Source organism: Nerophis lumbriciformis, linkage group LG19, assembly GCF_033978685.3.
Source record: "Nerophis lumbriciformis linkage group LG19, RoL_Nlum_v2.1, whole genome shotgun sequence".
NCBI lineage: Eukaryota > Metazoa > Chordata > Actinopteri > Syngnathiformes > Syngnathidae > Nerophis > Nerophis lumbriciformis.
In genome coordinates this window covers 41707935-41721624 of record NC_084566.2, presented here as the reverse complement: position 1 = coordinate 41721624, position 13690 = coordinate 41707935, and the positions used below count along the sequence as shown (strand labels likewise).

Here is a 13690-nt window from a genome sequence, read left to right as displayed (position 1 = left end):
TTCAGGCAACGTGGATCCTGTGCCTCTCCTGTCTTCCTCCAGACTCTGGGACCTCGATTTCCAAAGGAAATGCAAAATTTGCTTTCGTCAGAAAACATGACTTTGGACCACTCAGCAGCAGTCCAGCTCTTTTTTTCCTTAGCCCAGGTGAGAAGCTTTGCGCGCTGTTTCTTGGTCAACAGTGGCTTGACACGAGGTATGCGGCAGTTGAAACCCATGTCTTTCAAGCGTCTCTTGGTGGTGGATCTTGAAGCACTGACTCCAGCAGCTGTCCACTCCTTCTGAATCTCCCCCACATTTTTGAATGGGTTTTTTTTCACAATCTCGACCAGGGCGCGGTGATCCCTATTGCTTGTACACTTTTTCTGACCACAGTTTTTCCTTCCCTTTGCCTCTCCATTAATGTGTTTGGACACAGAGCTCTGAGAACAGCCAGTGGCAACAAATGAAAATCCAAAATTCCATGTGTCACAAAATTAGAATATTGTGTAAGGGTTACATTTTGAAGACACCTGGTGCCACAAACTAATCAGCTGATTAACTCAAAACACCTGCAAAGGGCTTTAAATGGTCTCTCAGTCCAGTTCTGAAGCCTACACAAACATGGGGAAGACTTCAGATTTGACAGCTGTCCAAAAGGCAACCATCGACACATTGCACAAGGAGGGAAAGACACAAAAGGTTATTGCTGAAGAGGCTGGCTGTTCTCAGAGCTCTGTGTCCAAACACATTAATGGAGAGGCAAAGGGAAGGAAAAACTGTGGTCAGAAAAAGTGTACAAGCGATAGGGATCACCGCGCCCTGGTCAAGATTGTGAAAAAAAAACCCATTCAAAAATGTGGGGGAGATTCAGAAGGAGTGGACAGCTGCTGGAGTCAGTGCTTCAAGATCCACCACCAAGAGACGCTTGAAAGACATGGGTTTCAACTGCCGCATACCTCGTGTCAAGCCACTGTTGACCAAGAAACAGCGCGAAAAGCGTCTCACCTGGGCTAAGGAAAAAAAGAGCTGGACTGCTGCTGAGTGGTCCAAAGTCATGTTTTCTGACGAAAGCAAATTTTGCATTTCCTTTGGAAATCGAGGTCCCAGAGTCTGGAGGAAGACAGGAGAGGCACAGGATCCACGTTGCCTGAAGTCTAGTGTAAAGTTTCCACCATCAGTGATGGTTTGGGGTGCCATGTCATCTGCTGGTGTCGGTCCACTCTGTTTCCTGAGATCCAGGGTCAACGCAGCCGTCTACCAGCAAGTTTTAGAGCACTTCATGCTTCCTGCTGCTGACCTGCTCTATGGAGATGGAGATTTCAAGTTCCAACAGGACTTGGCGCCTGCACACAGCGCAAAATCTACCCGTGCCTGGTTTACAGACCATGGTATTTCTGTTCTAAATTGGCCCGCCAACTCCCCTGACCTAAGCCCCATAGAAAATCTGTGGGGTATTGTGAAAAGGAAGATGCAGAATGCCAGACCCAAAAACGCAGAAGAGTTGAAGGCCACTATCAGAGCAACCTGGGCTCTCATAACACCTGAGCAGTGCCAGAAACTCATCGACTCCATGCCACGCCGCATTAACGCAGTAATTGAGGCAAAAGGAGCTCCAACCAAGTATTGAGTATTGTACATGCTCATATTTTTCATTTTCATACTTTTCAGTTGGCCAACATTTCTAAAAATCCCTTTTTTGTATTAGCCTTAAGTAATATTCTAATTTTGTGACACACGGAATTTTGGATTTTCATTTGTTGCCACTTCAAATCATCAAAATTAAATGAAATAAACATTTGAATGCATCAGTCTGTGTGCAATGAATAAATATAATGTACAAGTTACACCTTTTGAATGCAATTATTGAAATAAATCAAGTTTTTCAAAATATTCTAATTTACTGGCTTTTACCTGTATATCCATCCATCCATCCATTTACTACCGCTTATTCCCTTCAGGGTCGCGGGGATATATATATATATATATATATATATATATATATATATATATATATATATATATATATATATATATATATATATATATATATATATGAAATACTTGACTTGGTGAATTCTAGCTGTAAATATACTCCTCCCCTCTTAACCACACCCCCAACCACGCCCCCGCCCCAACCACGCCCCCCGCACCCACCCCCCACCCCCTGAAACTGGAGGTCTCAAGGTTGGCAAGTATGAGGTATTTTGAACATTTTTGGGACTTTTGCCGACTTTTCCAACTTTTATCCCCCCCTCCCCGTGGGACTCGGCTGGGTGTGTTATGGACATTTTGGGCATCCCGGGGACTTGCGCAGCCGGCGGCGGGACTTGAGGGACTCAAACCTGGGTAGGTATTTTGAACATTTTTGGGGACTTTTGCCGACTTTTCTCACTTTTCTCCCCCGTTTCCCGTGGGACTTTGCTGGGTGCGTTTTGGACATTTTTTTTTTGCATCCCGGGACTTGTGGGACTGGAACCCGGGGGAGGTATTTTGCACAAAATTGGGACTTTTGACCATTTTGGCCGCCTTTTCCCCTCCTCTTCGCCGCCTTCCTGTGCACCATTGCTGGGTGTGTTTTGGACATTTGGACAAAAATAGTTTCAAGCATGTTTTACTCAATATAGGTCATCACATCTCAGCAACAAGCTGTAATATCTTACTGAGATCATTTAGGAGCAAAACACTTAAAACAAGTAAAACACTCTAACATAAAATCTGCTTAGTGAGAAGAATGATCTTATCAGACAGAAAATAAGCAAATATCACCCTTATTTGAGACATTTCACCTTACTTAGATTTCATTTATTTGTGGCGGCCTGCCAGGAATACACTTGGCACTACCTGTTAAAAATTCCAAATGTTCATACGGAGACTCTTATTTTGAAATGTTTTACTTTGAATGTGGTACTTTCGTATTCCCCTTATTTTTTTCAAGGATTCAAGGAACTCTGTTGTCAAAGGTTGAAAAGTTATCTTGGTGGTAGAGAACAGTATGTGCATATGAACAATGTAGATTCAGATAAAAAGATTATAACACATGGAGTGCCCCAAGGTTCTGTACTGGGACCAAAATTGTTTATATTGTATGTTAATGATGTCTGCAAAATCTTTGAAAAACTCAATTGTATTCTCTTTGCTGACGATACAAGTCTGTACTGTTCTGGGCAAGACCTTGGCCAACTCTTAGAGACTGTAGAGAGTGAACTCCACATACTAAAGCAATGGTTTGATGCCAATAAACTGTCAATCAACAAAATATATCATTTTTGGAAATAGGAAAAATAACATACAGTGTCATATAAGAATTGATGATATGGAGATAGAAAGGGTGTATTCAAGAAATGTTTTGGGAATCTATATAGATGATAAATTAAATTGGAAACTGTACATAAATATACTTAAGACAAAGATGGCAAAAAATATTGCTATGTTACATAAAATCAAAAACTCCGTAAATCGAAAGGCTCTTAATATGTTATATAATTATTTCGTACTCCCTTATCTTGATTATTGTGTTGAAATCTGGGGTAACAATTACAAAACAAACATTAACAAAAGAGGTCTGTTGAAATATGACATAATGTTGGTTGTAGAGGCCATTAAAGCCCTTTGTTTATTGATTCATAAATATTGAAATTCAATGATTTGGTGCATTTGTAAACAGCTGAAATGATGCACAAAACAAACAACCCGCTAGCCAAGAATGTACAACAATTCTTCTCAAGAAAAGAAGAGAAATATAACTTTAGGGAAGAATTTAACTTAAAAAATGTGGATGCACGTACAACAGTTAAAACCTTTGGTATATCAGTATGTTGAATTAAATTATAGAAATGGAATGATAAACAATGTACTATGTATGATCCACTTTAAAGAACTGTTCAAACATAAAAAAAACAAAAAAATAAAATATAAAAATAATCCTGGGGATGGTGCTCTGCTGACCTCGACTGCGGATGTTGTGGATCGGTGGAGAGAATACTTCGAAGACCTCCTCAATCCTACCAGCACGTCTTCCTATGAGGAAGCAGGGCCTGTGGAATCTGAGGTGGGCTCTCCTATTTCTGGGGCTGAGGTTGCCGAGGTAGTTAAAAAGCTCCTCGGTGGCAAGGCCCCGGGGGTGGATGAGATCCGCCCGGAGTTCCTTAAGGCTCTGGATGTTGTGGGGCTGTCTTGGTTGACAAGACTCTGCAACATCGCGTGGACATCGGGGGCGGTACCTCTGGATTGGCAGACCGGGGTGGTGGTTCCTCTCTTTAAGAAGGGGAACCGGAGGGTGTGTTCCAACTATCGTGGGATCACACTCCTCAGCCTTCCCGGTAAAGTCTATTCAGGTGTACTGGAGAGGAGGCTACGCCGGATAGTCGAACCTCGGATTCAGGAGGAACAGTGTGGTTTTCGTCCTGGTCGTGGAACTGTGGACCAGCTCTATACTCTCGGCAGGGTCCTTGAGGGTGCATGGGAGTTTGCCCAACCAGTCTACATGTGCTTTGTGGACTTGGAGAAGGCATTCGACCGTGTACCCCGGGAAGTCCTGTGGGGAATGCTCAGAGAGTATGGGGTAACGGACTGTCTTATTGTGGCAGTTCGCTCCCTGTATAATCAGTGTCAGAGCTTGGTCCGCATTGCCGGCAGTAAGTCGGACACGTTTCCAGTGAGGGTTGGACTCCGCCAAGGCTGCCCTTTGTCACCGATTCTGTTCATAACCTTTATGGACAGAATTTCTAGGCGCAGTCAGGGCGTTGAGGGTATCTGGTTTGGTGGCTGCAGGTTTAGGTCTCTGCTATTTGCAGATGATGTGGTCCTGATGGCTTCCTCCGGCCAAGATCTTCAGCTCTCACTGGATCGGTTCGCAGCCAAGTGCGAAGCGACTGGGATGGGAATCACCACCTCCAAGTCCGAGTCCATGGTTCTCGCCCGGAAAAGGGTGGAGTGCCATCTCCGGGTTGGGGAGGAGATCTTGCCCCAAGTGGAGGAGTTCAAGTACCTCGGAGTCTTGTTCACGAGTGGGGGAAGAGTGGATCGTGAGATCGACAGGCGGATCGGTGCGGCGTCTTCAGTAATGCGGACACTGTATCGATCCGTTGTAGTGAAGAAGGAGCTGAGCCGGAAGGCAAAGCTCTCGATTTACCGGTCGATCTACGTTCCCATCCTCACCTATGGTCATGAGCTTTGGGTCATGACCGAAAGGACAAGATCACGGGTACAAGCGGCCCAAATGAGTTTCCTCCGCCGAGTGGCGGGGCTCTCCCTTAGAGATAGGGTGAGAAGCTCTGTCATTCGGGGGGAGCTCAAAGTAAAGCCGCTGCTCCTCCACATGGAGAGGAGCCAGATGAGGTGGTTCGGGCATCTGGTCAGGATGCCACCCGAACGCCTCCCTAGGGAGGTGTTTCGGGCACGTCCGACCGGTAGGAGGCCACGGGGAAGACCCAGGACACGCTGGGAAGACTATCTCTCCCGGCTGGCCTGGGAACGCCTCGGGATCCCCCGGGAGGAGCTGGACGAAGTGGCTGGGGAGAGGGAAGTCTGGGCTTCCCTGCTTAAGCTGCTGCCCCCGCGACCCGACCTCGGATAAGCGGAAGAAGATGGATGGATGGATGGAAAAATAATCCTGATAAACATCTTGAAACGTATTTTAAAAATGAGCTACTTTTATTCATCTCATTATGTGAATCACAACGTACACTTTACTATATATTTATGAGAACTTTATTGTTTATTTATGTATTTAAACTGTTTTTGTCACAAATTGATACCAGGAAGTGAACAAATGAGATGGAAAAGGGTGTGGGATTAAATAAGCTCTGCTTCTTCCTACTCCTTCTTGGATATGTTGTCATGAGAATCTGGAAATATGTGACGTACAATATTGCAAGTGTTTGAAAATAAACAAACACCATAAGCATAAACATTACCATAGCAACACACATGAGATGGCGCCAAATTTAGCAGTGCCAGATCTAGTCCGATGAGTCCCAAAATAACAATAGTAGGTAAACAATAATTGAAATAGAAAAGGGTATAAATAGAGTGTAGGTTATAAATGATTAGTTTAATATGAATAGATCAGAGGTGTCAAAGTCATTTTCACTGAGGGCCACATCACAGTTATGTTTGGCCCCTGAGGGCCGCTTCTAACAGTGAATATTATTATTACACAATTGTTTTTATGCATTTTATTAGTAGATTTTTTTTAACTAAAATGTAAAAAAAAATATTTCAAATTGCAATAATTTCACCTCAACATTGAGTGTATATTACTGGAAATGGAAAAATAGCACTGCTGTTTTTATGGTTAAAAAAAGACAGCTCTGTCACCAGAATTTTACTGTAAGATTTAATTTTTTTTTTTTACTGTAAATAAAAAAAACTGCAATGTTACAGTAACATTTTGGCACCTGAGCTGGCACTTTTTATTTTATTTTTTATTTTTTTTACCGCAAATCAACAACTGTAGATTTTTCGGTGTATTACTGTAAATGCCAAAACGACACCAAAGTTTATTACAGTAAAAAAAAAAGTAGCATTTTTTTTCATTTAGAGAAAAATGCTGTAAAAACCAAAGTAAATTTCACAATTTCACCATGAAATCTATTGCTACTTTTAAACTGCACAATTTCAAGGATATCTTGCTTTGAAATCATTATTATTAGTATTTATTTCTATTGAAAAAAATGGTTTGAACGTTTAGTTTTGCACAATTAGACAATATTCTTTTTTTTTTATTTTAATTTTATTTTTTTTATTTCTATTGAAAAAAATGGTTTGAACATTTAGTTTTGCACAATTAGACAATATTCTTTTTTTTAATTTTTATTTTATTTTATTTATTTATTTAAAAAAAAAAAAAAAAAAAAAAACAGACAATATTCAAGTTATGTTGAAGAGGTTAATTTAGCCTACTAATGTGTATTAATAAATGGTTGATTTAAATAGGCTAGTAAGGTAAAGTTTTGTACCTGACAAGTTTCGGCTATCTTGCAAGATAGCCGAAACTTGTCAGGTACAAAACTTTACCTTACTAGCCTATATAAATCAACCATTTATTAATATTCAAGTTAACGTAATTTGCGATTATATGGAATACATATCTTTTTTTTTTTTACGCCCAAAATAGAAATAAAGAATACATTTACACAGTACTTTATTGATACATATTATTTCCAGGCTTTCCAGGGCCAAATAAAATGAAGTGGCGGGCCACATCTGGCCCCCGGGCCTTGAGTTTGACACCTCTGGAATAGATTATAAGTAGGAAAATAGAATAGACTGTGATTCTGTGGAGCAAATAGAATGAAAAAAAACAAAACGTTAGCAAACCAAACCAAATAAAACCCAGTTCAGCATCCAATGGTCAAATATTAGATGGCAACATCATGTGAGCCTCACCCCTGAACCCTGCCACAGATTTGGAGGACAGAGTAAAACAACTTGCACTGAGCCTGGTCTATAAAATCCGCTACACCTCCCTGATACCGAAGTACACGTCAAACTAGTTCCTTAACATAAATGACCGCCATAACCACAACACCAGGGGGAGCTCCACTAACCACGTTAAACCCAGATTCCCATCTAACAAAGGTCTAAACCAGGGGTCCCCAAACTGCGGCCTGCGGGCCGGATCCGGCCCCCCAGCATCCAAAATCCGGCCAACAGGAAGTCCCAAGTTAAAAAAAAAAGTTTTTTTTGTTTATTTATTTTTTATTTTATTTTTTATTTTTTTGAATCTGTCCTTTCTAATCCATTTTCTACCGCTTGTTACTCTTGGTGTCTCCTAGCTGCTCAGTAGAGATGCGCGGTTTGCGGGCACAACCGCGGAGTCCGCGGATTATCCGCGGATCGGGCGGATGAAATTTAAAAAAATTAGATTTTATCCGCGGGTCGGGTCGGGTCGGGTCGGGTCGGGTCGGGCGGTTGAAATAAAAAAAAAATAGATTTTAAATGGATTCAGGCGGGTGGCAGTTAAACCAATTCGGAAATATATATACATAGTTAAATGTTGTTTCCCACATACGAAAAACGAGCAGGCACCTGCAGCATATGCCACAACAGAAGAAAGAAAAAAAAAGAGATGGACACTTTTACGGAGCGGAGAAGGCCCCCGACGCCTCGCCGGGGTCCGGGACCGAGGCCCCTTCCCCCGAGAGGGCCCCACCGGGAGCCGTAGCTGAGGCGATCCGCGAGAAGGGCCCGACGCACGTCCAGGGTCACCACCGCGCCCACCGCACCGACACCCCGCCTCGTCCGCCTTCGCCGCGGCCGGCGTCACGCGCAGCAGGTAAGCAGCTTACCTGCCCGCCACCCCCGTGGCCGGGGGCTCGTAACAGGGGTCACTCCGCGCGCTCCGCCCGCGGAGCTTACCTGCCCAGCTTACCTGCCCGCCACCCCTGTTGCCGGGGGCGCGTAACAGGGGTCACTCCGCGCGCAGTGCGCTCACGAAAGGGGTGGGGATCACCCTGGTTGATATAGACAGCAGGACGGTGGCCATGGAAGTCGGAACCCGCTAAGGAGTGTGTAACAACCCACCTGCCGAATCATCTAGCCCTGAAAATGGATGGCGCTGGAGCGTCGGGCCCATACCCGGCCGTCGCCGGCAGCGAGACGCGCTTGGAGGTGCGCTCAGCGCGGCTCCCATATGATTGCGCACTGGTGTGCGTCTGGGTCGTGACAGCGTGGCACGCGAATGTCTGTGCTGCATTGGATCAGTCTCCTTTCTTTAACAGGCAAAAGCTTTATAACCTCACTAATGCCTTGCATCGTCTATATTAGATATATAACAACGGGCGGGTGCGGGCGGGTGCGGTTCTGATCAAATGTTACATCGGGTGGATGGCGGATGGTTGACGACTTTCTGATGCGGTTGCGGATGAAATAATTGCCTATCCGCTAGAGATGCGCGGTTTGCGGGCACAACCGCGGAGTCCGCGGATTATCCGCGGATCGGGCGGATGAAATTTAAAACAATTAGATTTTATCCGCGGGTCAAGTTGGGCGGTTGAAAAAAAAAAAAAAAGATTTTAAATAGATTCAGGCGGGTGGCAGTTAAACCAATTCGGAAATATATATACATAGTTAAATGTTGTTACCCACATACGAAAAACGAGCAGGCACCTGCAGCATATGCCACAACAGAAGAAAAAAAAAAGAAAAGAGATGGATACTTTTACGGAGCGGAAAAGGGACGCCTCGCCGGGGTCCGCGGGACCGAGGCCCCTTCCCCCGAGAGGGCCCCCCCCGGGAGCCGTAGCTGAGGTGATCCGCGAGAAGGGCCCGACGCAAGTCCAGGGTCACCACCGCGCCCACCGCACCGACACCCCGCCTCGTCCGCCTTCGCCGCGGCCGGCGTCACGCGCAGCAGGTAAGCAGCTTACCTGCCCGCCACCCCCGTGGCCGGGGGCGCGTAACAGGGGTCACTCCGCGCGCAGTGCGCTCACGAAAGGGGTGGGGTCTCACCCTGGTTGATATAGACAGCAGGACGGTGGCCATGGAAGTCGGAACCCGCTAAGGAGTGTGTAACAACCCACCTGCCGAATCAACTAGCCCTGAAAATGGATGGCGCTGGAGCGTCGGGCCCATACCCGGCCGTCGCCGGCAGCGAGACGCGCTTGGAGGTGCGCTCAGCGCGGCTCCCATATGATTGCGCACTGGGCGGGTGCGGTTCTGATCAAATGTTACATCGGGTGGATGGCGGATGGTTGACGACTTTCTGATGCGGTTGCGGATGAAATAATTGCCTATCCGCGCATCTCTAATGCGCGGTTTGCGGGCACAACCGCGGAGTCCGCGGATTATCCGCGGATCGGGCGGATGAAATTAAAAAAAATTAGATTTTATCCGCGGGTCGGGTCGGGCGGTTGAAATAAAAAAAAAATTAGATTTTAAATAGATTCAGGCGGGTGGCAGTTAAACCAATTCGGAAATATATATACATAGTTAAATGTTGTTACCCACATACGAAAAACGAGCAGGCACCTGCAGCATATGCCACAACAGAAGAAAAAAAAGAAAAAGAGATGGACACTTTTACGGAGCGGAGAAGGGACGCCTCGCCGGGGTCCGGGACCGAGGCCCCTTCCCCCGAGAGGGCCCCACCGGGAGCCGTAGCTGAGGCGATCCGCGAGAAGGGCCCGACGCACGTCCAGGGTCACCACCGCGCCCACCGCACCGACACCCCGCCTCGTCCGCCTTCGCCGCGGCCGGCGTCACGCGCAGCAGGTAAGCAGCTTACCTGCCCGTCACCCCCGTGGCCGGGGGCTCGTAACAGGGGTCACTCCGCGCGCTCCGCCCGCGCAGCTTACCTGCCCGCCACCCCTGTTGCCGGGGGCGCGTAACAGGGGTCACTCCGCGCGCAGTGCGCTCACGAAAGGGGTGGGGCTCACCCTGGTTGATATAGACAGCAGCTAGGACGGTGGCCATGGAAGTCGGAACCCGCTAAGGAGTGTGTAACAACCCACCCGCCGAATCAACTAGCCCTGAAAATGGATGGCGCTGGAGCGTCGGGCCCATACCCGGCCGTCGCCGGCAGCGAGACGCGCTTGGAGGTGCGCTCAGCGCGGCTCCCATATGAATGTGCACTGGTGTGCGTCTGGGTCGTGACAGCGTGGCACGCGAATGTCTGTGCTGCATTGGATCAGTCTCCTTTCTTTAACAGGCAAAAGCTTTATAACCTCACTAATGCTTTGCATCGTCTATATTAGATTTATAACAACGGGCGGGTGCGGTTCTGATCAAATGTTACATCGGGTGGATGGCGGATGGTTGACGACTTTCTGATGCGGTTGCGGATGAAATAATTGCCTATCCGCGCATCTCTAATGCGCGGTTTGCGGGCACAACCGCGGAGTCCGCAGATTATCCGCGGATCGGGCGGATGAAATTAAAAAAAATTAGATTTTATCCGCGGGTCGGGTCGGGCGGTTGAAATAAAAAAAAAATTAGATTTTAAATAGATTCAGGCGGGTGGCAGTTAAACCAATTCGGAAATATATATACATAGTTAAATGTTGTTACCCACATACGAAAAACGAGCAGGCACCTGCTGCATATGCCACAACAGAAGAAAAAAAAAAAAGAGATGGACACTTTTACGGAGCGGAGAAGGGACGCCTCGCCGGGGTCCGGGACCGAGGCCCCTTCCCCCGAGAGGGCCCCACCGGGAGCCGTAGCTGAGGCGATCCGCGAGAAGGGCCCGACGCACGTCCAGGGTCACCACCGCGCCCACCGCACCGACACCCCGCCTCGTCCGCCTTCGCCGCGGCCGGCGTCACGCGCAGCAGGTAAGCAGCTTACCTGCCCGCCACCCCCGTGGCCGGGGGCTCGTAACATGGGTCACTCCGCGCGCTCCGCCCGCGCAGCTTACCTGCCCGCCACCCCTGTTGCCGGGGGCGTGTAACAGGGGTCACTCCGCGCGCAGTGCGCTCACGAAAGGGGTGGGGTCTCACCCTGGTTGATATAGACAGCAGGACGGTGGCCATGGAAGTCGGAACCCGCTAAGGAGTGTGTAACAACCCACCTGCCGAATCAACTAGCCCTGAAAATGGATGGCGCTGGAGCGTCGGGCCCATACCCGGCCGTCGCCGGCAGCGAGACGCGCTTGGAGGTGCGCTCAGCGCGGCTCCCATATGATTGCGCACTGGTGTGCGTCTGGGTCGTGACAGCGTGGCACGCGAATGTCTGTGCTGCATTGGATCAGTCTCCTTTCTTTAACAGGCAAAAGCTTTATAACCTCACTAATGCCTTGCATCGTCTATATTAGATATATAACAACGGGCGGGTGCGGTTCTGATCAAATGTTACATCGGGTGGATGGCGGATGGTTGACGACTTTCTGATGCGGTTGCGGACGAAATAATTGCCTATCCGCGCATCTCTAATCTGTAGGTATGGTATGAGAGCTACGTTTGGGTTGCCTACCTCAAGGCACACCATCTCCTGCTCCTCATGGTCGGGGTCGTTGTAGCTGACCGCGCAGCCCGCCCCGCGTCGGCAGGCCCGGGACAGCCTCTGCATCCGCTGCCACATGCCGGCCCGGCCACGTCTGATCCCCCGCAGGGCCGACGCGGGCCTGACCTCCCACTGCTCGGCCCCGCTAACACACGGCATGCTGCGTCCCGGCGGCATCGCTCGCCACGTGAGGCTCGGTCAGGGCAAGGCCGCGCTCCTCGGACCTTTCTCGTGCGCTCGGGCGGCGGGGTGGCATCCTGGCGGACGTAGTGATGGCGAAGGTTGGAGGAGGAAGCTGACCGGGACGACAGGAAGAGTGTTGTGTACCAAAAAGAGGCAGGGCAGATGGGGATTAAAGCAATGTTCCCTCCTGATTCCTCAGTCGGTGCTTAGGCCAGATTAACACAGGAGCTCTCAGAGTGCCATGAAGACGAGTGACAGACGAAGACTTCCTCATGGATTGTTTCAGCCACATGATGAATTTCCTGCTGGCAAGTGGATCAAAGCCCACAATGGACACTGTCACAAACCATCCCCTGATCATGGAATTGATTATCTAATTTCTCTCTCTTTTTTTTTAAATTTTTTTTTTTACAACACCTGCATAACAATTTGGCAGCTATTATTTTGTGTGAGCGTCAACATGTCATTTATGTTTTTTTTATTAAATGGTCCCTAGGGGTTGGGAGAGTGGCTGTGCCTCAACCTGAGGGTTCCTGGTTCAATCCCCACCTACTACCAACCTCGTCACGTCCGTTGTGTACTTGAACAAGACACTTCACCCTTGCTCCTGATGGGTGGTGGTAAGTGCCTTGCATGGCAGCGCCCGCCATCAGTGTGTGAATGTGGAAATAGTGTCAAAGTGCTTTGAGTACCTTGAAGGTACAAACCCCGTTTCCATATGAGTTGGGAAATTGTGTTAGATGTAAATATAAACGGAATACAATGATTTGCAAATCCTTTTCAACCCATATTCAGTTGAATATGCTACAAAGACAACATATTTGATGTTCAAACTCATAAACATTTTTTTTTTTTGTGCAAATAATCATTAACTTTAGAATTTGATGCCTGCAACATGTTACAAAAAAGCTGGCACAAGTGACAAAAAAGAGTGAGAAAGTTGAGGAATGCTCATCAAAGACTTATTTGGAACATCCCACAGGTGAGCAGGCTAATTGGGAACAGGTGGGTGCCATGATTGGGTATAAAAGTAGATTCCATGAAATGCTCAGTCATTCACAAACAAGGACGGGGCGAGGGTCACCACTTTGTCAACAAATGCGTGAGCAAATTGTTGAACCGTTTAAGAAAAACCTTTCTCAACCAGCTATTGCAAGGAATTTAAGGATTTCACCATCTACGGTGTTTAGAGAATCTGGAGAAATCACTGCACGTAAGCAGCTAAGCCCGTGACCTTTGATCCCTCAGGCTGTACTGCATCAACAAGCGACATCAGTGTGTAAAGGATATCACCACATGGGCTCAGGAACACTTCAGAAACCCACTGTCAGTAACTAGAGTTGGTCGCTACATCTGTAAGTGCAAGTTAAAACTCTCCTATGCAAGGCGAAAACCGTTTATCAACAACACCCAGAAACGCCGTCGGCTTCGCTGGGCCTGAGCTCATCTAAGATGGACTCATACAAAGTGGAAAAGTGTTCTGTGGTTTAACGAGTCCACATTTCAAAATTGTTTTTGGAAACTGTGGACGTCGTGTCCTCCGGACCAAAGAGGAAAAGAACCATCCGCATTGTTATAGGCG

At 47.4% G+C, this 13690-nt stretch overlaps 1 protein-coding gene across 1 annotated transcript in view; it reads right to left on the bottom strand.

Annotated features, from left to right (window-relative positions):
- rgs20 (regulator of G protein signaling 20) overlaps positions 1-12253 on the bottom strand; it is a 57683-nt gene extending 45430 nt beyond the window's left edge. Inside the window, exon 1 of the mRNA XM_061978768.2 lies at positions 11896-12253. Coding sequence (XP_061834752.1) covers positions 11896-12102 — 207 coding nt within the window. The 5' untranslated portion in view covers positions 12103-12253. The remainder of the gene's footprint in view (positions 1-11895) is intronic.
- Positions 12254-13690: the final 1437 nt, after the last annotated feature.